Source organism: Acanthochromis polyacanthus, chromosome 10, assembly GCF_021347895.1.
Source record: "Acanthochromis polyacanthus isolate Apoly-LR-REF ecotype Palm Island chromosome 10, KAUST_Apoly_ChrSc, whole genome shotgun sequence".
Classification (NCBI taxonomy): Eukaryota; Metazoa; Chordata; class Actinopteri; family Pomacentridae; genus Acanthochromis; species Acanthochromis polyacanthus.
The window spans coordinates 18,667,400-18,692,604 of NC_067122.1; the positions used below are offsets into that span (position 1 = coordinate 18,667,400).

General features: G+C 42.9%; 1 protein-coding gene across 7 annotated transcripts; it reads left to right on the plus strand.

Annotated features, from left to right (window-relative positions):
* Nucleotides 1-397: 397 nt before the first annotated feature.
* Nucleotides 398-19,544, plus strand: LOC110948154 (catenin delta-1). 7 transcript variants are annotated; one of them, XM_022189563.2, is made up of 22 exons: nucleotides 398-695; nucleotides 5,589-5,712; nucleotides 6,907-7,070; nucleotides 9,407-9,475; nucleotides 9,571-9,690; nucleotides 9,802-10,064; nucleotides 10,395-10,676; nucleotides 10,779-11,019; nucleotides 11,139-11,361; nucleotides 11,511-11,703; nucleotides 11,816-11,933; nucleotides 12,123-12,276; nucleotides 12,493-12,510; nucleotides 12,842-12,910; nucleotides 13,448-13,575; nucleotides 13,776-13,926; nucleotides 14,092-14,284; nucleotides 14,708-14,910; nucleotides 15,035-15,076; nucleotides 15,184-15,251; nucleotides 15,439-15,542; nucleotides 17,847-19,544. In XM_022189563.2, the coding sequence occupies exons 3-21, from the start codon at nucleotides 6,912-6,914 to the stop codon at nucleotides 15,496-15,498; spliced, it is 2,754 nt and encodes a 917-aa protein (XP_022045255.1). In that variant the 5' UTR covers nucleotides 398-695; nucleotides 5,589-5,712; nucleotides 6,907-6,911; the 3' UTR covers nucleotides 15,499-15,542; nucleotides 17,847-19,544. The 7 variants fall into 7 exon arrangements, with proteins under 7 accessions (XP_022045255.1, XP_022045253.1, XP_051810587.1 ...); XM_022189561.2 differs by having other exon boundaries at nucleotides 15,439-15,493; XM_051954627.1 differs by having other exon boundaries at nucleotides 5,589-5,706; nucleotides 15,439-15,493.
* Nucleotides 19,545-25,205: the final 5,661 nt, after the last annotated feature.

Genomic DNA, 25,205 nt, shown 5'->3' on the forward strand with positions numbered 1-25,205 from the left:
AATACTGTAAAAAAAAAAAAAACATTTTTAGAGAGAAAATTTAAGCTTAAATGGTGCTTTAGAGGTACAGATGACTACATAGTTGTGGTCAAGCATGATTCATATGAGGATGGTCTGTTTACCAGCAGCTTATTACCAATCAGACACATGCGTAGGATGTGATGGTCACTTGTAGCGGTTTTTATGTGCCAATAGTTTTGTCGCGTTGGTGTGGAATGCAGTTGTACTTCCCCACGAAAGGCTGCTTCCTCCCAGACTATTGTTCTTGGGCAATCAATGAAATGACATCAGTGTGTGTATATGTGAGAGCAGAGGGAGGAGAGAGGAGGCAGTGGGAGGTATTTATCCCACTGCTGCAGCACAGTTTAAATCCCCCTTCCTTCTTCCCCTTTGTGTAATTTCAGTCTTGCTCATTATCAGTTGGCGTGGCAGGAATACTTCACCTTGGGTCCAGCTACAAACTCCTGGACCCGCCTTGAAACCTGTGACAAACACCTGTGTGAGGGGAGGAATTTTCCGTGCGCAGGTTTTTACGGTAAAGCCGCTTGTTGATCCCGCCCTCTCTTTGATACAAAACTCGGTGATGTCGCTTCGTCTTTAACGAGCTTGACCCAGAACCCAGGGAAGGAGGGGGAAAGAGGGCAGAAACCACTAAAAAAAAAACGGAATAGTCTGGACAGGCTTCCCAGCAGTAGGTGAGTAAAACCATAAATGCTATCAGGTGCTTTGTATATCGGGAGTGTGGTGTTTTTTTTATTCTCATATAGTGGGTGCACTGCAGCGTTGGCAAGGAGTGGTCACATCATCGACAGATCAGCAACACGACTCTCCGCGGCTAACGCTAGCTAGCGATGCTAACTTAAGAGTTCAAGCCGTGACCCTTGCCTCTGTCGCCCACCGTGCACACTGCGATTGATAATTCAAAGTAGCCCCCAATACTCACTAATAAACCCTAAAACGGCGTCTGAATTGGCTTCAATGGCCGCTCTTCTGAACACTCACAGCTCTCGTAGCTAATCTGTGTTTGCTAATGCTAACGCTAGCCCGGCTGTTGGCAGCGATCTCGGTCGGCTATGTGGGTTATTGTGATGCTAACGTAGCAAGACAGCCAAACCAGGTCATACGGGTGCTGAGCGAGCATTCAAGCCGACCGGGGCTGATTTCATCAACAGCATTGTCATTTATGTGGACGACGGCGTTAGCACAAGCACCGACTAACTCAAATGCGTGAGTCTTTGTTCGTGAGAGTCATTTTATACCGACGGCTTTGTGCTGCTGCCTCTGTCTGTTGGCTAATGCTGCCCCACATTGCTGTCTTACGTTAGCAAATCAATTCACGACACTCTGTTGGGTTTCGCTAAATGAGAGGGGGATGCTAACTTGTAGCTGCTCCAAATGGAAGGTTTGCTCGGGAGTCGGGGGAGTTCAAACTGACTTAAAACCTGACGGCCAGTCGGGTTTACATCACTGAAATGCACTAGTTCCTCACCTATATACATTTACAGTGCTTTGACCTAGTTAATGCTGCTGTTGATGTCTCATTTTTGGCGTCAACTATCGAAAGTAGACAGTTATCAGCTAGACTAGATAAGCAGAGCTCATCAACACGTCGGTAGAAAACCTCCAGGGAGCTGCAGGTAATTGGAAACCTCTCTGCTTGTTTGGCTAGACATTATGCTGTGAGATCTACGTGTGTATTTGATCCTGCTTTTTCAGGATGGTGGTCTCCCATTTGGAGTCTGTCACACACGCACAGCCAGGGATTATTAGTTTGTCAGGCTGTGAACCTGTTGGGTGGGTCCTGTGTGAACTTGTTTTGTTAGGGAAAAGTCTGGGTGGGGATAACTGTCAGCCAGAGTGCGATCAAGTGAACCAGATTTTCCCTTGTTACCACTGGTTTCATGCAGGCACATATTACAGTGTGGTTTAGTGTCTTCCCCCTTGGGCTTTAGGTTAGTCCTGGTTTATGTTTATACAGTATGGGTGTAGTGGAGGCACCGCTGTGGCCGATTTGATGTGCTGCAGGTGCCACCACTAATAACAGCATATGTCAGCCGTTCCTGACTGCTAGTCTCCAAGTCACTGTTTGATTGTTGATGCATGCTCTCAACCCCGACTGCAATTGTGTCTGCTCTCCTAAGGTGTGCAGGTTAATCCACAAACGGGCTAACGCGTGTGTGTCTATGTATGTGTGTGCATGTTAACATCATGTGTGTATGTGTTAGGAGGTAAGTGGATTAGTGGGCTAAAGCTTCAATCCCATTACAAGCCATGCTCAGCTTAAAGCAGCACTGGTGCCATCACACTGACTTATCAGCAAATTGCAGTGTCGGGTACCTTGAGATGCGCGAACAGATGTGAACTCTGACAGTAGGTGTGTTGTTTCAGTGGGTGTATTTGCAGCTGACGGCAGGTGTGGGCGCTTGCTGCTCTAACTAGAGTTTCATTAAGTCGACAAAGGCTGGATTGTGGGTTAGTGTGTGTGTGTGTATGAACACAGATGTCTTCTGACGGGGCTGAGTGAATCACACTGACTGATTGCTGCAGAATCAGGTGGAGATATCTGACTCGTGGTGTGTCAGGCCTCAATCAGATGTTGTTGTTGACCTCAACGTACTGTGCTTGACATTTTGAACTTGAGTTACTGTTATGATTGGGACACCTACTGTAGACATGACCTTTCTCTCAGCGGACCCTTATTTCCTCACTTCTGGAAAAAATGCGCAGGTTTTTGGATTTACAAAATCCAGGCAGTGTAGTGTACTGTGCAGTATAATTTACAAGAAACCAAGAGAGAAAACTGGAACACACTCATTCTTTGATAAAATGAGGCAGCAGAGACAATAACTAGTAATTTCCCAACTAAAAATACTAAAATGCGATAAATTGGCTTTTACAGAGATTGCCCGTGAAAGGTCATGAAAGCAGAACAGAAAACAGTAGATGGAGAACAATATCAGCAAAGTGGGAAGTGGTCTGTGGTGGTATGATCAACATATTGGCCATGGGAAATTTTCACCACAAAAAAACCCTCTGTTAATGGAGGAAGCCAACCATCAGTAGGTGGTTCATTAAAGTGTACATCTTACGAGCGCCCATGGTCTGTGCAAAAGCAGTTCTGTTGTGAAAAAGGATTTATGGTGAGCCAAAGAAGCCATTGCGGCGCTGTGCTCATCTGATGTTGAATCCATAACATCCTGTTTCTCAGGAAGTGGGTAAGAGGGGAAAGGGGAGGGGAGTGGCAATGGGACGCCATTGATTGTTTTCATTGTTCAACGAAACTCACCGCTGACTTTCAAGGCCAAAACTAACAGCTGTGAGAGAGGGGGACGGGTGGAGGGGACAAGTCATGAGTATGTAAAGTGCTGTGTTATCTCAATCCCCCTCCTCCCTGACCTGATCACAGATGCGCATACCCTGAAATGCGCCCGGTGATGTTCTTGCTCTCCGGCTCTTTGCGCTCGTGCTCACAGTTGCACAAACTTTTCATTGTTCCACCATCGTCACGATGTGACAGCTGCAAATTCCCTCCTTGCTGTGGTTAAAACACACACACACACACACACACACACACACACACACACACACACACACACACACACACACACACACACACACACACACACACACACACACACACACACACAGTTTGCACATGCATTCACATTCCCAAGTGCACATGCCAAGGAGTATCAATCGCAGTTTATAATTCATCTTGTGTAAATGACGGTGGTGCTCGTTAGTGAAATAAGATACTTGTAGACTGCTGACTGCTGCATGTGAGATAAGCAGAGGAGTGAGTCTGCCAACATGTGGCATACAATTATGAAAAACTGTGTGCTGAAAAAAAGCTTTCACTAATTTGTTTCTCTGTGTTTGAGTCACTGTGACCAGTAACCTCGCCTTGAAATGGCCCCACAGCATCAGTAAACACAGATATCTGAATGATTAGCCGGTGTCTTAAGGTCGTTGGACAGTGGATGAGTGGGTGGGCTGCTGTGCTGAACTGGCAGGAGACAATGGTAGGAATGCAAGATTAGCTTTTATCTTGCATTTCCTTCTCTTATCTCCACTCCCCTTTTTTCTCATGCTTTGCCTGTCTCTCCAATTAGTTTTTTTTGTTTGTAGCTCTTCCACTCTGCCCGTCTCTGTCTGTAGTGGGTTAATATCAGCCCCGTCCCGGCTGTGGCCATATAAAGGCATGTGTGATGCAGGGCAGCAGTTTGTGATTTGCTCAGGTAGGAAGTCATGACTGGGTGAGCGCATGTATGTGACATCATGTCTTCCTCTTGGTCAATGTTATCCCACACGCAAATCCTGGTTGTGGTTATCACAGATTCCTTTGTCTTGGGAAATGCACACAGGCCACTCCTCGTTTTCTCATCAGGCCGTCCCACTTATCCTCCCTTTTTTTTTCCCCACGCTGGACACACCTCAAGCTGGGAATTTTAAAAATACGTAAAGTTACATTATACGTGTGTGTTAGTCATTCATTTTATATGCACGCAGGAATAGACGCAACATCCACAGGCATCATTTTACCAGCTAAAAGGAAGCCGGGAAAATGACTGTTACTATGTCGTAATGGTGTGTCTGTGGTGATATCGTTATGTCTGTGTTTTTCTTTAGTTTGCACAACCTGATACAGGTGAAACTGTGAGTCATTCATCAGCACCTTTTGAAATGATTCCACCTATGCTTTTCTCTCTGTTTGCACTTGTTAATGCTCTACCTGTCAAGCACCCAAACACCTGCTGCCTGAAGTGTAAATGCAGGTCCCTGTTTGTTAGCCAAACTTCCTACTCTGAGTCTGTCTGTGCATGTTGGCCAGACACAGAGAGACACTGAAAAACGGAAATTTGGTCACCCCTCCTCTACCTCGTCCAACCGGTCATGCAAGTGTGTGTGGCAATGCCTGGGTTTATTCATCTTTTAAGCCAGAACTGACGAGAAGCTGGGTTGCTGCAGCAGAGGGTGATTCAACAGATAAGAGGATGTGAGTGTCCGCTATCCTGTTGTTTGACTCTGATATAACAATGTCTTTCTCTGAGTCGAGACAACAAGGGGCTGTAGGGGGAGGGATAAGAGGCAGTTGAAAGAACAAGACAGGAGTAGCTGACTATCAGAGTAGAGCCAGAGGTAGATGAAGACTGATTACAGAGAAAAGGCTGGAGCAACAGCAAAAAAATGCAAGGTTACGCTGCAGATGAAAACAAGAGTGGATACGAGAGCACATAGTTCTTGAAGGCTGCTGCTATCTCTAAATCCCTCTTTCTCTTTATGCTGACGGTTGATATTCTCTAGCCCGGGGAGAACTGCAGGTTGGTCAGCTTCCCACAGCTAGCTGCCGTACACAGGCCAAGTGTTGAGTAAATACTGGGTGTGTCTAAATGCTGGAGCTACTGTATGGCTCTGTCTCTCGCTGTGCTTTTTTGCTCACAGAGCAAACACAACCCTGTTGACAGGCTTGTACGGTATTCTCACTATCTTGCTGTTTTTCCAAACAGAGGTGCCTTCACTTAAACACTTCTTTCTCTCTCCTTCTCTTCTTGTTACTGCCTTCCCTCCACCCTTCTCTTTCTCTGCAGTCCATTCCTCCCTGTTTCTGGGCTCGGTGGTTCGGTGACCTTCCACACATGATCAACTAGAGCGCCACCTCTGACCTCGGCGTGATCTCTCACCTCTTATACCAAACCACGCCCACAGGTGAAGGTGTGTATTGTGGATTTTGTGCGAATTCAGTTTTAGGACAAAATGCTTACGTGTATTGTGATTTGTGCTTACACCATAAAGAGAAGGGTGCAGTTCTCCTTGGTCTTACTGTGGTGGGTTGTCTTGTTCCGCTACAGTAAAAACAGTACTAAGAGTGATTCTCTGTGAAACAAGCTTCATCCTCTTCTTTTGACAGTTTATTTTGGATACAGTAGATCTGTTCTTATTCTCTGCTGCAGATCGCCGTACCTTCTGCTGCCGATGCATGAATAGAAATCCAATTATGACACAACCAAGGAAAGCATTTTGATTCAGGCTATTCTCATCCGAAATTGCAACCAAGACACTACATGTCATTCTGTGCTGCATTTCCTTTACAAGAAGTTTTTGTAATATTTTGTTATTTGGCTTTTGAGAGTATTCAAAGGCCTAGAGGAAACCTTTGAGCTAGCATCGAGTGCTAGCCTATTGATCTGCATGCATTCAGTGGTGTGATGTTGACAAATACAATATTCCATTAAGTGCCTCTACTTTAAAGAGATTAATGTGCAGCAACCAGGGTTTCAGTGACTCTTCTCTGTCATCACTACCCTCCTCCTGCACGGTCTGACTTGTATTGTGTCCACCAATACACAACATCATTGCATGCAAATAATGTTTTTAATATCATCAATTGGGTAGCTCATCATTGTGATGTATTTTGCTTTCACATTATGCAACCCTGCAACTACAGTTTGACACGATGCATGACGGGGGAGGAGTGAACCAACCATGACAGCCTTTCTTTGGAATAGACGTACAAAAATTTACTGTAACTGGGGAATTTTTGATGGTTTACTTCCAACTAAACACTCAGGGAACATGTCTTCACAGGACTGTAGTTTCATTTTTGAGGCCACAACAGGCGACTATAACGATCAAGATCAGCCGTTGAGCAATCTTTGCAGTCCCAGTACATTTCCAAGAAGATGTCTGAGCCTGAGTCACCAAACAAGATATTTCGGTAGATAAACCAGATAGGGGTAAAATAATCCTTTCTTCTTAGCGTCGGCCTCAAAAGTCCTGCATCTACTGGATCTTGCTACTTTGTTTGGAGAGTGTGTTTTTGTTCGACACCCTCTCCTTGTGCTGTAGTGCATCTGAGGCTGTATGGAGATGTGTAACGCCCCACTCTCTCCCCTTGGGGTGGTATAGTGTGTATGGAGCAGTGTGAGAGCGCGGCGGCTCTGCTGGAGTCGGTCAGGGAGCAGGAGGTGCAGTTTGAACAGCTGACTCGGGCGCTGGAGGAGGAGAGGAGGAGGGTGGGCCTCCCCGCCACCAGCCCCTCGACCCTGGGTCGCCCCCTCCCTCACACACAGGTAACACTTCCCAAAGAACCCAAACATGTCCATCTAGGGTCTCTTGTCAACATCTTTCACTTCCAGTACATGGATCATTATTCCTTCCATCCAACTCTTTCAGCAAATTCATGCATCATTTTCTCCCCTCGACATTCATTCATTGATCATTCATCTTTCTCTCATCGGTCCCGCCTCCTCTCCACCAGCGCTCGCCAAAGTCTGTGTCCGTCTACGTGCGGCATCATCACGTCTTTCTTTACTGACTGTGTATCTGTAAAGTCCATCTGTTCCTCATCTGCAAATGCATCAGTTCAAGCCTGCACATACTTCACTAACGTTAACATGTCTGAGATGACGGTCACACTTGCAGCATGACTTGGCTGTCACTCACCGGATGCACTCTGACAGACACGCATGCACCTTTCGTCAGCCCCTGTTGTGGAATTTCAGTTATTTTCCTCCCTGTTCCAGCATGTCGCATTGTGGAACGAGGTCATTTGTCGTGCATGTGTCCCGTAGTCCTGCATCTAAAAGCATTCCTTCACTGAGGATTTCATGTTCACATTTTCATTTATAGCATTTAAATGTGTTACTGCTGTTTTTTCTGCTGTGCGTTAAATATTCTTTTGCATGCGATTTTTTTTTTTTTGTATTCAACATCCATTTATCAATGTATGTATTGAAATCACTGGTATTTGCTGTTTCTGCTTCATATATCAGCAGTACAGGCTGAATGATCATGTATAATATTAGATAATCCAAAACTGTCTGCTGTTTGAGATTTTGACTCCTACAGAGCTGAAAGATTCCTTTTAACATTTCCTTGCTGCCCACACTGATGTATTCAAGTAGCTTGTGTTGTCTGAACTTTATATATTCAAATCACTACCCTAGAGGTTTACAAAAGCCAGTAGATATTCACATTTTAGCAGAACTCATGAAATGTGAACTGTTTTACTCTAAAATGACTTCAGTAATTAACCAGTAAGCAGCAGTTGCTGGTTAATAGCATACCAGTTAAATGACTGATATTTGACAACATGTTAGAGCTGTAATACTGAAGCTACTGTTTGTGTTTGACTCTTGAGGGCAAAATTTAGAGTTTTACTTAGTGTTATTAGAATTCATTTGCCTTGAGAACTAAAAACAGACATCCCCATCTGCTTAGTTCTTCTAGAATACCATTAGTTTAGTGGATCTTTCTGAAAATTGAAGTTATGTCTGTTTTGAAGTATAAGATCAGCTTACCTGTTGAATGTTTTAGGTCTCCCACTCTGCTGTTTTGTTTACAGCCAAATTATTTGGTTGGAGAAGGTCTGGCTATTGCCTCATTATACCATTTTGTAGTCTGCACTGCTGTGTGATAGTCTAGTTATTTGATAAACTTTACTTTGCTGGACGTAGACTTGGAAGAACTGAATCATTATTTCTTAAGGCAACTTTGACATCATTAAAAACCTTTTCAGCTCTTGTATACTGACAGAATAGTGGACTTTAAATTCTGTCCCTAAATGTTTTCCTTCATTTTGGGGCTTGCTGACATAGATTAGATCTTATGTTTTGTCTCCTTGAGTCCTTGGAAGGATAAAGGTTAAGAAAGCATGAATTTGTGTTTTGGGTCTTGTGGTAGCTGTCCATGTTTGATATCCAGATATATAAACAATGATAAAGACCTGTACGCTCTGCCAGTGCTCCTCTAAATGCATGCCGGAGTTGTTTAGAAAAGGTGGTATTATAGAAAGAACTAGCTGTAGAGGAAGTGTGTCCTTCTTGTTAGGAAGCCTGCACTTCCTATTACAGCCCTGCCTCCTTGTGGACGTAATATTTAATACCGTATAAGAATTTGAAAATGAAGTGGGAGTCAGTCTATGATAACATTGTTAATCTGTTTTTGCCAGTAGTGTCACAGCGACATTGAACTGATCTTAACTCTGGGTGGTGGAACTGTTGCTGCAATGATGTCCAAAGCAGTCCAATCACGCTGTGTTCACATGTAATCACTGACAACTGAGTGCTACTCAGGGTTAGACAGAAAGCATCCAAGTCATACAGTGTGACAGTCAATGATTATGTAAGAGTTTAGTGCAGAGGAAGTGGACTGTGAGGATGAATGACTGCGTTCCAAAATGTCCGCCTCTGTGTCTGGCAGTAATTCACCGACCATGAACATGCAGGGACGGTTTGGTCAGCACTGAATGTGCTTCAGCAGCAGTAATATCATCTGGGTAGTTGTAAGAAAGTCGACAGCACTGGCCACTGGGAGCAATGCCCTCAACCTCACTTATAAAAATTGTTTGGCATGTGAAGTTGGTGCACAGCGTGTTTCAGAGTTGTGTTTTTTCCTTTCATCCCAGAACGGGCGTTTGGGGGATGCAGACATAGAACGACTGAAACTAACTGACTCATACATAAACGGCACACAGGTATGTGTTTATGATCATATAAAATTCACAGTTTTTCTTGTATTATGCAGTGTGTGCCAGTAATTAAACTTACTTGTGTGGTGTCTCTGCTACAGTACAGGATGGTGGATCCGGCACACGGCGCTCTAGATGAGAGCTACACACCAGAGGATGACTCTCAGGAAGTACACTCTGTCTTTTCTGAAGAGGGAACCACTCGGCGAACAGACAACGGGGTAGGATGACAAGATGCATTCTCCAGTTCATTTAAAATTGTCACACTTTATTAAATTGTGAAATCCCTGCAAGTGTTTTAATACATTACTCCTGGTCTTTCTGTCCCTCAGATGAAGAAACCCATTTCACGCACAGTCCTGCCTTCTGACTCGAGGTCCATTGATGGGAGTTTATCGGTGCCTGGTATGGCCGTCTACAGCGCCACACTGGACCGTCCCTACAGGCAGGTCGGTGGAGGAGACTACCCCACCGCCACAGTACCAAGAAACTACCACTACGGCCCTGTAGGAGGTTTTGATGACTACCGGGGCGGTCTGCCGACAGAGGCATACACTAGTCTGACCAGGGGCTCACACATGGATGAACGCTACAGGTACAGAAGCATAGCCAGCTGTGATAAAACAGCCTATGTTTTCTAGTGATTGCTTTGCTCTACGCCCAAGACTATCTTGCCTGTACAGACAGTTCTCCTAAAAAGCCACATACAGTAGTAACTGAGTACTCTGACTTTATTCAATGTGTATGACAGCAGAATTACTTCGGTTATTTTGTCAGATTTAAACAGATTTTGACTAATCTATACGTGTCTTTCCACATGCAACCATTTAAACCAAGATATCAGTGTTTAGTCCCTTGTTGGGACTCAAGGTAACGCCGATAACTTCATTGACTCATCACTTGCATCCTTCCCATCTTTCCTCAGGCCAGTCGATGGCTACAGAACTCTGGACTCTGGTTATCGGGCCCCAAGCCGTCAGCAGCTGGACCCGTATGCAGCACAGCCCCAGGTGGGCCGAGGAATGAGGGGCATGGGCTCAGCCATGGAGATGCGGTATGGCCACGGACACTACGGTATGGAGGATGATCAGCGCAGCGTGGGATACGATGACTACGGCATGGGGCCTCCACCCATTCACCCTGGAGGTTATGGCACCATGCCACGCCTGGGGCCGGGCCCCGGGGGCATGGACAGGCGGAGGCTCAGGTAAATCCCAAATGTTCTGTTCTGTTATTAACGCAGAACATTTATTCTCTTACTTGAGACACTCATAACGAACGCTTCTCTACCCGTTTCTACAACTTGCAGGAGCTGCGAGGATACTTTGGATGGTGACATGGGAGGAGTTGACCCTTATGCTTGGGGCGTTCCCATGACGATGGAGAGAGGGAGCATGGCTTCACTGGACAGCACATTGAGAAAGGTACCGAACGCTTCGTGGAGACAACCAGAGCTACCAGAGGTGATCGCCATGTTGAACTACCGTCTGGACCCTGTCAAGACCAACGCTGCTGCCTTCCTCCAGCATCTCACATTCAAAAATGACAAGGTGAAACAAGCATCAGTCACGTGAAGATGATAGCATTTCAGTTATTATTCTTGTTGTAGCAGGAATGCTGCTGGCTGTTCTGCGGATCTTTTAAGGTAGTGTGCTTATTATGTGTGCAGGTCAAGTCAGAGGTGCGACGCCTGAAGGGCATCCCAGCCTTGGTGTCACTGCTGGACCACCCGAGCAAGGATGTGCATCACTCAGCCTGTGGTGCCCTTAAGAACATTTCATATGGGCGAGACCAAGACAACAAGATCGCCATCAAGAACTGCGACGGAGTTCCTGCTCTGATCAGGTTGCTGAGGAAAACCCGCGACCAGGACCTCACTGACACCATCACAGGTATCACTGATTACTTGACGAGCAGCAGGAATGAATGAGGAGGAAACCGAAGACCAAATGTGATACTTTTTCGTATTTGTTGGTTTATTTTAGGGGCTGGACGCTCTGTCTTCTTGCAGTGATATTAACAGTATTTATTATCGCCCCAGGCACCTTGTGGAACCTCTCCTCTCATGACTCAGTAAAGATGGAGATTGTGGACCACGCCCTGCACGCCCTCGCTGACGAGGTGGTCGTTCCTCACTCAGGCTGGGAGCGAGGGAGCAACGGAGGAGAGGAAAGCTGCAAACCACGGCATCTGGAGTGGGAGACCGCCTTGACCAACACTGCTGGCTGCCTTAGGTATGCAAGGGATCAGTGGATGGAAAGAAGAAAGCTGAAGGAGGAGTAAGAGAGATTTATTTTCAGAAGAAAACATGCAATTATATGCTTAACTTCTCTCCCTCTCCGACAGGAATGTGAGCTCGGAACGCAGCGAGGCCAGGCGAAAACTGAGGGAGTGCACAGGACTGGTGGATTCATTAATGTACATTGTCCAGTCACAGATCAACCTCAAAGATGTGGATAATAAGGTAGCTGCTCTCTTGAGACAGTTGCAGATTTTTTGCACTAGTCATTGCCAGAAATTTTTCTTCCCACTCTCACCAAAGAGCTTCCTCAAAGGGAATTGTTGGTTTTGTTGGATTTCTCTGGATATTATATAGATTTGTGTGCCTCCATGTCTGATCGTCTTTTTCACTTTTCATCTGTTCTTCCTGTAGTTGGTGGAGAACTGTGTCTGCCTCCTGAGGAATCTGTCCTACCAGGTTCATCGTGAAGTTCCTGGCTGTGAACGCTATGCAGAGACCATACCAGTCAACCAGGGCCCCGTTCCAGCTAACAAAGGTGGCTGCTTTGGCTCTCGAAAAGGCAAAGGTCAGTGTCAGACAGCAATTACAGCTCGGTCAGATTGCGTTTGAGAGATTTGCTGTTGAAAGTCGGACAGTTGCTGATGGGTTTGAGCTTGTTGGTGGTGGAAGCACCTGTCGCTGTTTTTCACACTCTGCCACTGTTTCCCCCTTTTTCCTCTTCTCCCTCCTTCTTTTTCTTCCCACACTCCTTCACATCTTCCTTTCTCTTTGCTGTGTTTAGATGAGTGGTTTTCCAAAGGTAAGATTCTCCTCTTGGTGTTCTCATGAACGTGTGAATGCATTGACCCCTCTCATCACTTATTCTGCTAACGCAAAGTAAAACCTGCCTAGAGAAAAGAAGATGTGTAACAATGTTGGATTCACAAGCTGCACATGGGCATGATCACTGGACGTCACCCCAACACCACTGCATGCTGACAGCTCCACTGGTTGCATGTTTGCATTTCAAATAATAATGTACCATAGCAGATTGCAGATATGTAAAGGCTCATCTCACCCAGCATCGCTCATTTCTTTGATTTATCTGCTCAACAGCTTCTCCTCTTTTCTTTTACATTTTTTTAATGCAGGAAAGAAGGATGGTGATGATGGAAGTGGAGATCAAGTTGATATTCCAAAGAGGACAACACCTGCCAAAGGTAAGTGTGTCTACTTTACCTTTAAATCATTTATAAATGATCCCTCTATAGAGTACTTCCTTTTATAGCAAAGAACAAATTTCCTTGAGTCCTAATTAAATGTTTTATGCTGTTATTAGACAGAGATTATTAGTAAAATGATGAAATCTACCTCAAGATGCAGGATCTTTTTAAAGGGACATTTGTACAAATTTTTTTTTATATCAGTCCAGGAAATAATTAGATTCCTTTCTGAGAGACCAGCTAAATGTTCACGCTTCATTTCAGTATAATTTAAAACTCCAAATATTAATTTGTGTTGTTATATTTATTCATGTCTTTATCACGTTACATGACTATTCATCCTCTTAACCCACTGGCAGGTATAAAATTTTGTCTTTACAAAATCACACCTTTTTTTTTTTTTATCTGAGCCAGAAACGGTAAAAATGGTTTGGCTGCTGAAAGTGAGTTGGGTATAGCTTTTGTCTGTGTCCAGCACAAAAGAACAAACCCTGTAATTCTGAACTAACACATCTCTCATTCTGTCCACTTCAGGCTATGAGCTGCTGTTCCAGCCAGAGGTGGTTCGAGTTTACACATCGCTGCTCAGAGAAAGCAAGAACCCCTCGGTCCTGGAGGCTGCTGCTGGTGCCATCCAGAACCTGTGTGCCGGCAGGTGGACTGTAAGTATCTCTGCTATGAAATGCTATTGCTTTGGTCTTGATCCAGATTTGAATCACCTTAATTGTTAATCTTTTTAAACACATGAACCTGCTATAAGGAGGTCTGTGATGCAGTCTTTCTGTTTTTTTAGGTTGCTGATAAACTTCTGTTATTTAATTGTAATCCGATGTTTATCACGTCCTCTCTGCTTGTTCTTCAGTATGGTCGGTATATCAGAGCCACTGTGCGTCTGGAGAAGGGCCTCCCCATAATGGCAGAACTGCTGGCTCATGGCAACGACCGCGTGGTTCGGGCGATGTCTGGAGCCCTGAGGAACCTCGCTATCGACAACCGCAACTGTGAACTGCTGGGTAAGATCGTTGGATTTATAAAATTCTCAAATATCACTAAAGAACGTGTCTTAAATATCTCATTTTGCTCAATATTGTGTTCAATCCTCTTGGCCAAGCTTCTTTAAAGGCTACATTTCACAGCACAAACTCAGCATGTCTTGAGTCGCCGTGTTTCTTTTGCAGGTTTGCATGCAGTGCCTCACCTTGTGGCCAACCTGCCTGGAGGCCAGAGTCAGTCTGGTCGCACTCTGTCAGAGGAGACGGTGGTGTCTGTGCTGAGCACGCTCACTGAGGTGTTAGGCAATAGTCTGGAGGCGGCAAAGGCCCTCCGAGCCTCACAAGGCATTGAGAGGCTGGTGCTCATCAACAAGGATGGGTAAGTGCAGTAAAAAAATAGTGCCTGTAGCCTGTTACAAGTCTGCATCAGCCATACCTTTACAGCAACTATTATCAATATGTTACCTTTCTGTAAAGGAGTCACTCTTGAAAATGAAATGTCAGTGTAGTAATTCCTTAATGACAAACTATTGAGGATTATTAAGTTTTTGTTCAAATTTAAAGCCAAACTTTGAACAGATGATTCTATTGAATAAGTAGATGTGAGTCACCCAAACATGTTTAATTAGAATAGAATGAGTTGTTGATGACACACTTCTGAAGCTCAACAGCTCTTTGATGCTGATGAGTAAAGTGTCTGATAGTTTCTATGACCCGCACTGAATGTTAGTCATCAGTCCAAGGTATAAAGCAAAAACTAACACTTCATGAATGCCTGAACACATCTGTGGGTGTCCTGCAGGAAGCGCTCTGATCGTGAGGTGCGGGGAGCTGGCCAGGTGCTGCAGCTCGTCTGGGCTCACAAGGAGCTGCGTCGGCCTCTGGAGAAAGATGGCTGGAAGAAGACGGACTTCATGGTCAACCTGAACCCCACCACCACTAACGGCCCAAGTACCCGAGCTAACGGCACCTATGAGGACAGCACCACACCGCTACTGGACAGAGGTCACAGTCAGAGACATTATTTATGCTTGAAAACATTTGGAAAGTGTTTAGAGAGCATATTTTATGATCAGAGGTTTGCATGTTTCTTTTGCTTGACTTGTTGCTCTGTTTTGCTTCATCTTAGGGGACAAGAGAGACATGATTCCACTGAATGACCTTGGCCCTGGTTAGTTCATGTGTCTTTTGTTTGTTCTTTGTTTTTTATAAAGGGAAATGTATGGGAAATATGTATTTAAGGGTTAAATCTGAGTTAATATTTTGATTCTCTCCTAGAAGCCTACTCTACACTGGACCAGAGGGAAAGGAGACACACTCTGGAAGAGACCACAGACACTTTACCGGTACAGTGGATCATTTTCTACACGTGGTGGATTGCTGACTTAACAACACTAACGTCCTGCACAGCTATCAATATTTCCTCACTGTAACCTTTGAAAACCTCACAATTACTGACACTTTTTTTTTCTTCTCATGCTCACTTCTGTTGATTTTCTTTTCTCTCTCTCTGTTTCTCTGGTCCTCTCTCAGCGAGGGGTGTATGGGGGCAGAAAGGGCTCCCTGCCTCTGTTGGACTCCTACGATGGTTAGCCCTCCCCCCCTCCCCTCTACCCCCCTCTGCATGTAAGAGCATGGTATGTCCAACTGACCTCTAATCCTGCATGAACTCTATGAACTGTGTTCCTTTTGTCTCTGACAACTTTGAACTCGGTGGTCTATGTCTATGACGGTGTACTAAACCACAGGCAGAGGTCTGTTCTGCTGTCGCTTAACTATACGACATCCTGATGTGCTGTGTTCATGCTGGTATAGTATGCTGCAAGGTGCATGGTGGTCCATGCAGTCTGTCAGTGTAGCTTTAAATCCCAGGCTAATGGTGAAGATGTAAAACTGCAGAGTAATAACTGTTGCTCATGCAGTCGTGTTGTCACAATACCAGAACTGATAAATGCTAATTTTATTATAAAAATGTAGAATTAAGGTGCGTTCACAGTTTTAGGTCAGATCTTGTGGTCCTAACTTTTTACCATCGAACAACAAGATACAAAACAAAAAGGATAAGATCACGAGCTAACTGGACTGCTTTTCAGCTGTATTTTGTGACTGAACTTACCAAACTTTCAAAAACAATGTTGTTAAATTGCTAAACGCACTCGTTGGATTTTGGCTTGTACTGTATGATCGCATTTTAATCAACTGGAAATTCATAGAGAGCTTATTACAATTGCTGCAATTTAAAAAAATTTTAAATTCTAGAACTTTGTGTTGGTTTTATTGTCTGATGTTCTGTTTGTTCTTTGTTGAAGCTGCTCTTTGTGCCGTTTAATTGCCTCTCGGGGACAAATAAAATGATTGGATTGAATTGATATAAAGTATATAGACAGGACAAAACGGCTTGAAAAAATTAAGATGCACTTCAAGGAGATGGTGGGTCTGACACCACATTGTAGTGAACAATGTAGCTCGTAGAAGGACCAGGCGTCTTGGTTAGATTTTGAAATTGTTTCGGTTTGTGCTGCATTTCTGTTTCAGATCGACCACACCAGAGTTTTAGTGTGCACGACAGAACAAATGGCGGCATTTATACTTGTTTAAATGGCCCACAGAAATCACACAAGACTTCATTTTTTATCAAATCCTCCTAATGTGAACGTATCCTGCCAGTAATGTGGCATTTCCTGGGGCAACAACTGCAGAGTGGACTCACACTCACTTTAGAAATGCATTGTAGTGTTGAATACTATCGTCAAGTTGTGAAGTTGTCTACAGTTTACAAGATTCACACACTCAGCTGCTTTTTGTTGCTTGATCCTGTGGTATTTCTGTGTGAGAGCGCTCTCATGTGGTTGCACGGGGTACTACAGCAACATAAGCCCAGCGATATTTTGTTCTTCTCTCATGTCAAGTTAAGAATTTGGATTAAACGAAGAGAAAAGCAACTTATAACAAACATGAATGTGAATGCAGGGACAAATAATGGAAAGAAAAGGAAGACTCAGTGTCACACATGGCCTATTTCACAGTGAAAACATGACGAGCACTTCCCCATCAACAGCAACATGTCTCTTCTAGTTCCCCGTGCTATTAAAGATTTTTCATTAGCAGGATTGGAGGCATTTGCAGCCAGTGCCTCACAAGACTTTTCTTTGTAGTTTAAAGCTGTAGACGCCGGGTGATTCTAACCTTAACACAACTTCTGGAAACTTAATAATCAAGCTTATTTATGTGCAAGGCCAGAGACTGAAATCAGGTTTATCTGGTTGCAAAACTGCTCCTGATGGTTCTGTTGCCTCCGTTTGTCTGATCTGTTCTCGCCTTAAACGTGATAGCAAAGTGTTTCTAAGTTGAAAGTACTAATACCTTGTTCCACGCACTTTCACAGCTCATCATCACCAGATTAGATACAATAAATCAACAAATAATTACACAGACTATTGTTATTTTACAGCAATTTAAGGCAAATGGAAAGATTTATATCTCCTTAATAAATTGGGTAATTAGGAGAATATAATTTTCAATCAAAACAGAAGACTCCGCCCTGGTTTCTCAGAACATAACTAATCACAGCTAGTAGTAAATAGAGGCAATATTCTAATGATATATTGTGTTTTTGGAATAAAAATGTCCATAGATAAGGTTCCTTGAGCGTTTTTCTTTTGTTTAAAGTCGCTCTTCGGTTCCCAACCAATATGTGAACAGAAATGTGATTATAGCAGCACTGCTTATAAGCATTAAGAGCAAGTTTTTCTCCGTAGAACATCTTTGTTAGAGTATTCTTAAAGGGTTGGTTATTGTGACAGCACTAGTGTGCATCGTGCCATACTTATACCACATAATAAGTGTTTGTGTTGCCTTTTCTTGTGTAAATTAAGCATATTGTATTTACTCCTTATACTTTAGTCCTGCTTCAATCTGTGTATTTTGCTGTTCTCCTCTAGAAAAACTGATAGTGTGCATCACCCAGACTGGGCCATCCCTGCCCTACCACTGCTACTGAGGGGAGACGATCCGGATCCACAGACTCTCTCCCCCTCCCCTCCCCCCTCCTCTCTTTCTCTCTCTATCGCCACACAGATGGGATCAAAAGATGAGGGTCGGCATCCAAAGAAAGCGGTCGTGTTGCAGACTGAAAGCTTCATGCAGCACACACGTACAGACACACACCTACTTTTTACGATTTCATTCAAGTGTAGCAACAGAAATATATTCCATTTATAAATTATAATTCTTCTGTAAAGGCAATCACCTTTGTTGACAATCATTTAGTTCTGGTGTTGTTCTTCTTTTCTTTTTGTTTTTCCGTTGCTGTTGTCAACATTTTAGTTCAATTTTTGTCATGGTCCACATGTTGCTGCCAACACCCACATCCTGACGATGTACTTAGACTTCTATGTAGGGTATATACTGTATATATAAAGAAGATGGGATGACTGCATTAGTTTTGGCTCCTTAATTTAAATTGTCCCTTTTACTGGGATCGTTGGGAGGTTGGGACACACCGACAGAGCGCCCTGTAGATTTGAGAATGTTGTTTATATAGGAGTTATTTTCCTGTCTAGAGTTATTTTCTCTGTTGGGATGAGCACAGGTGTAGACAAGAAAGGGCAGGTGTGTGTATATTTGTCATACAGTAAACCTGTGGCCGTATGTGTGTGTGCGTGTGTGTGTGGAAAATGATTATGGACCTTTTTGAGTGAGTGTGTTTTTGTGTGTCCCATAAGACGCCACGTTTCCGTCATCCATCATGCCCTCTGTTTTTATTGTCTCCTTGTTACTTCGTTTTCTTAGTTTTTAATGTACTGAATGCCTCTTTTTGATACTTTAATTTGTTTTCTTACCGCCCAAGTGGAAAAAAAATGACAGCTGCTTTTTTCTTTCCTTCGACATTTCTGTTTGGATTTAGTCCCTCAGACCAGTGCGACACACCACCCCTGGTACTGAGATATGAAGCTGTGGACAAACACTAAAAAACCACTAAAATATGTCGACGTACGGCTTCAGAAATGATGGCCATTAACACTATAGACACAACCTAATCTACTTTTTTTTTTTCTTTACACAAACAGAAGGGACTCTTTGGAATAATTATCTGCACTCCCAAGTCTGAATTCTCTAAAAAAAAAAAAAAATGTTTATGGAGCCACTTATACATGCACATTTGCATACTTTGGCGCCACTGTACATAAAAGCCCATAAATTTGGGAGACTTCTTCACTCAGAGGAGACTCGAGTTTTAACGAGACAGACTGGGGAGCGACACTGACGTTAATTTAAATTGGGAGATTTTGGTCCATTTGTTTTTACCTTCTATTTTCTTCCTTTTCTTTCCAGTTTTGTATTTTATTTCGGGGTTTGTATGTGAGGGAGTGGCGGGTGAGAGCATTATGCAATTCGTTGTACTTTTTAATCCCACTTTTACAGTTGAGTTATTTTAACGGCAAAAGAGACCAATCATCTTTGTGTTTGTTTTTTTACTCTTCACAGACATAGTATATTTGTACTGTTGCCTATCCATGTAAATTTATGATGTACCATTCATACCTGCCTTGGCTCTGAGAAGTTGCTTTTTTCAGTGAAGTATGTAACTGGTAATACTGTTGTTGTTTTTTTATAAATAAAGATCTTTTCTTAGACAAGCTCTGGCAGCGTGTGATTGATGTGGTTGTGTGGTGAGGTGAGGAAGGAGTTGTATATCATGTAGATAAACACGTCTAATTAAAGAGATGCAGTCTGTCTGTGTAATTTAACCTGCTCTCTCTTGTTAAGCGAAATGGCAAAATTTGACACTATGTTTGATATTCCTTCTCTTAAATCGCTGTCTGCATAAGCATGTTTATTTAATGCAGTAATCAAGGTGCTATCTGTGGAATCATTTGTGCCATCACACTTTTTTTTTTAGACCCAAAACAAACACCTTCATCTCCCAACCTAAGACTTCAAACTGTGCTCCGGTCCACAGAAAGCCGATTTAATTTTCAAGCACAGCATGCACCGCACCACGGCTAAAGACTGTTAAGTGTTGACATTCTCGCCTTTGCTGTTGTCTCCGGTTACACACAGAGCTGGATGTTGAGAGGGAATAGCGTCGTGTGCATGCGTGTTTGTTTGTTCGGCTCGAAACATGTCAAAGGAACACGCAAGGGTGGTTTAAGGACGTGAAAGTGTGTTGGCGTTTCCAGTATGCGACACGTCTGAAATGCATCCCGGACAGACTGAGAAGCAGCTGTTGGATCACGAGGGCTTTAGGGTGCATGTTGGAGTGTGAAAGTTTGACATTAGTCAGGATATGATGTGCATGTGTCAGCCTGAGACCCAAAATGAACTTTTATGTTAAATGTAAGAGACAGAACCATAACTAGGAGTTTACGTTCTTCTTCAAAAATATTCATGGACAGTGGTGATGAACCCAGATTTTACTACAATGAATGGTAATTCTTATCTGTGAATTTTGATGTTTTAAGTCAAACAGCAGGGGCAAGAGGTTTCACGTATGTATCCACATATTTCGCCTTATTTTTACCTTTTTTGCATTTTTATAACTACTATCGGAATATTTTTTATGTTATTTTGTTTGTCACATCTGTCTTGCCTAAGAAATAAGATGGGAGGGGGGAGACTAAAAGACAAATGAATAGCAAGACATGAAAGATGTGTATGAACGCTGTCAAACTGAGGAATATAAACAGTTTCACTCAGTTTTTGTCACTGAATGTTGAAATGTCGGCTCAAATCATCAGTAAAGTGACTCATAATTCTGGGAAAGCATTCAATACCAACTTTACCTAATTTACATTTTAAATGCTAGATGCACTAGACACATTTTGGTTACTACTCAGTCTGAATAAAAAGGATAGTTAATCTTTCAAGTGCAAAATTGATATTTTTGTTTCCAGACAATTTCTCCAAAAACAAAAAAACAAAACCTTTTGAATAATATCCACTTAAAGTGTCAATATAACTTCATGTAAGTTGTATTTTTTTCACAGAATAAGGACTGTAGATTTTCTCTGATCACTGATCATATTAGGAACCTCTTTCATCATGGCGAGAAAAGATAAAAGGAACAATTACAACAGGAAACGTGAGTAAGACATGCTTGAAAGAATGTGACCCTCTGCCAGAATTATTAATCACCTAAAGCTGGGAAATGTAAGTTATAGAAAATACAGCTGCACATTTGCCAAGAACACATTAAATATTTAAGTAATGTAATATCTGACACCTCACTTAAACCCTAATAAAATAGAAAATGTAAAGTTTATTAGCACCTGCAGAAAAATGCTACACAGAAACATGAATGGTTTTGTCCTCCAGGCTACAAGCAGATATCTGACTCATCAGTGTGTTAGTCATACGGTGTCTGTAATGTTTGTAACCTGTGCAGCTGGTAAACACACACACACACACACACGTCTGGTTCTTATAAACACATACACACACACACACACACCACTCCTTAAACCTGAGACCACCAAATGCAGCAGATTCTCCCGCCCTCCCTCCCTCCGTCCCGGTGTCCAGTCATTTGGTGTCACGTCTATTTAGGGCTGCGCTGCTGTTCTTCATTTCCTCTCTCTAAAGCTCAAATAGAAGCAGAGACATTCAACTCCAGCGAATGGCGACTAAGGGAAAACTACCGGGAGGACCGGAGGAATAAAACGCATGGTCAGACAGGGGTGAGGAATTTAGCACTGGGACGGCAGCGAGCATGATCGGGTAGGGAAACCTCACCACTGGGACATCATGTGTGGCTTCATGTCTCCTTCCTTATGATCTGTTGAGCTGACTTGTGGAGGAAAGTGAGCACAAACAGATTCAGCTGTGTTTTTTGCAGTGGAACTAATGGATTCAGAGCCTAGTCCGTCCACCTCACGCTCAGATGATGAGTCCTCTGATCACACTCCGGCCCCGGATTCTTCTCGCCACACCAGCCACACTGGAAAGCAGAGCGGGCTGAGCGGCCTGGGCTACCAGTTCGCTGTGGCCTGGCACCACCTGAGACCTTTCATCCCCTTTTTCCTCATCAGCTTCATGATCGTGGGCCTCGTCTACCTGATGCAGGCCATCATCTACGGGGGGCCCTTCAAGGACCCACTCTTCTTTGTCAAATTTAATGAACGCTGGCCCCGACCGACTCCACAGCAACACGACTCTCCATCCCCTACTAAGTTCTTCAGCCCGGTGCCCTCCTCAGCGTTTGAACAGTTTCTCCAAGAGCTACACAGAGACAACGAGACAGTGTGAGCTGGAGGAGCTGCTTACTTTCTCTGTGAATATAAAAAACATTCATGGGATTACACCAGGACTCAAATTAAGAGAGCACAGGGTGATATTTGACTGCTTTTACTCTTACTGTACTCAGTTTTTCACCAGTTGCATTACTGGTTGACATGTATGACTGGGTGAAGATGGATTTTTTTTTTTTTACAGCATGTGCAACTCAGTCAGAAGCTTCTTTGAAGTCAAGGACAAGAAACTTTAATCGCTCAAATTGAGAGCACAGTTTGCCTAAACATGGAAGACTGGTGATGTACCATTTTCAACAGCACTGCAAGTCATAAGTGAAGTTATATCTGCTGATGCTTCTGCAGCCTTTAAAGATGAAAATGTGCCTGATATGTACAGTAAAGCATGAATGAAATGCAGCTCTGTCTGTAACCCCTGAGCAAACACTTCAACAGTCTTAACTCAAGCAGAAATGTTCCAAAGTTACAGTATTTTAGCACCAAATTCCTGCTTTGTGTTGTTATCCACAATGGCCTGGTGAGAAAACACTGTCTAGGGAAGTGTAGAAAGTACATTTTGTCGTCTAAATAATGTAACGTTGGAGGATGGAAGCTTGGAGGCCTCATTTAAGCTTTACTAGAGGTAATTTTTGCATCGAGCAAAGATTGTGAAGGGATCACTTTTCTGCTTGTATGGACAAAGAAGGTCCTTAAATGCACACACAGACATGACAGTGTTGTGTAAAAATGTGAACTTATCCTGAACACAGCAGAACACAGTGTCTGACTTTGTCCTCTTAACATTATGGTGCATTTCCTTGAATGTACAACAACATATATAGAAGCCATCTCCCATAAGTAGAAGGGCATGTAACATATCATAAAACTGGCTAAGATGCTTGTGATACTGTATCGTCTTTCATCTGTGTGTTTCTGATGTCCACCACCTCTACAGTTTAACACAGGGACATTTCAGTATGAATTCAACTCATATGCTCTTTATTGTGAATATTATAATCATATATCTCTATAGTAATGCTCAAACAGGAAGGCTTGTGGTGACAAGCAGACTGATTACTGTGTAAGAACAGATACAGCTTAGATGTGGACAAAAATAGCATCTTGTTAACTTGTTTATTTGTGTCAGTCATGGTGTCCAATCATTAAAGTTGTTGTATCTCAAATCAGAGCGTGGCAGAGTTGAGAGGATGTTTAATTGAGTCTCTGCAGTCGTAGCAAAGGGCCGCTTATAGTGTGAAACACACCCCAGCATAAATACAAATGAACGGAGAGACCAAATTGCCATATTTACGTCATGTAATAACAGCTGAACTATCTCAGTGACAGCCGTGCAGAACATGCTGTTGAGGGTCATGACATGTGGTTGAAAGCACAAATAAATTTCTAGTAAGTACAGCTTGTTTGTCTCTCTCTCTCTCTCTCTCTCTCTCTCTCTATATATATATATATATATATATATATATATATATATATATATATATATAAAATCTGGATTATAGATATTATCTGGTCTAATGTGGTGCAGATATGGAGAAAACAAACAATGAAAACTTTTCTTTCTTTCTTTCTTCTTTTCTTTCTTTTTATCAGTTGTACAGACAGTATAAATTTAGCCTTTCTTCCATAATGGAATCAAGATTTTTTTTTGTCTAAGCATCGTGTCTTTGGATCTAATGTGGTCCAGGGCAGTAAATAGTTCTATATCCTATATCCATTATATATCTTTTAGGCTCTGACCTCATTTTACATTTGGACCTGATCTAACATGGTCCAGATGCGAGGTCCATTTTCACAAAAACAACCAGGCTTTCACTGATTTGAAAGAGGAGAATTTGAAAGAGGATTTCAGCTACCGTTGAAGGTTAATCTGAAAGTTCTCACATTGGTTTACTTCATTACAATGTGGGGAGAGAAAAAAACAACAAAGAATCAGTTGCTTGTTTCTGTAAATTAAATTTTCTTTAACTTTCCAGTTAACTGCAGAATTAGAAGCGTCCTTTAGCATCATCTCACCTCATTTCTTTTGTTTTGTGTCACAGAATTTATGACATTTTAACCTCAAACTTCATGGTTTGAATGCTCTTCCTCTGTTCTTCGGCTGTCTCTGTGCTCCCTGCAGCGGCCGCGTGTCGCCACCGCTGCCGCCTCCTGGTGGCGGAGCGACGAACTGCACCTCACCGTCTCTGCCGCTGACCACGCTGACCTGGGACTTGACCTCAACAAACTGGATAGAAAACTGAAAAAAAGAGCCCAACATCGTACCGTCTGTCAAACCCCGTCTGAAAACACATTTTAAAAAACGAAATATTTTATTCCTTTGAGGTGGGAGCGGAAATAAAGAGCTGCAGACGGTGAGTGAAGCTGTTTTCTGTCACCCTCCCTCGTTTGACCGCAGCTTTAATTAGCCAGCTGGGGTAGTTTGGTGGAAACGGCCCAGAAATGCAGGAAAACTTAGTTAAACAAGCTGCTGTGTTGCTGGTGACATGTTAACTAGCAGGTGATTTGTCATGACTAGTTTACAGCTTTATTACTGGGGTTTTTATGACTGTGAGTTTCACTGTTAGCTAGCTGTCAGCAGAGATGCTAACCTGCAGGTGTGCTCTGATCCTGTCCTCATGCAGGTACCTCAGCTCAAATGCCCCTCTCACGGCCTTTATTTCTCATTTTATCCTGCAAAAACTTTATCATTTCTTAAGTGATCCGTGTAATGTGTATCCTTACACTTAGCTGGAGTGGTTACTTCTGTTTATCTGTAGTTGACTCTAACAATAGGACTCTTCAGGTTGTTGATATCTGTGAATAAGTAGATTTATCAATATTAAAATGAATCTGCAGAATGTAATCAAGTAATTACATTATTACAGTGTTAATTTGGAGTAGTTTATAAAATAAACTAAATACTAATGAGGCATTGAAGAAAAGTAAAATAATGGTAGAAATAAGATGATGTGGATATGTACAAGTTTAAGTATTGCATTTATACAGAATAGTAGTACTACTTTTCTGTTATTGTAGTCAGCAAGTTATCTTGAAAAAACACCAGTGATTACA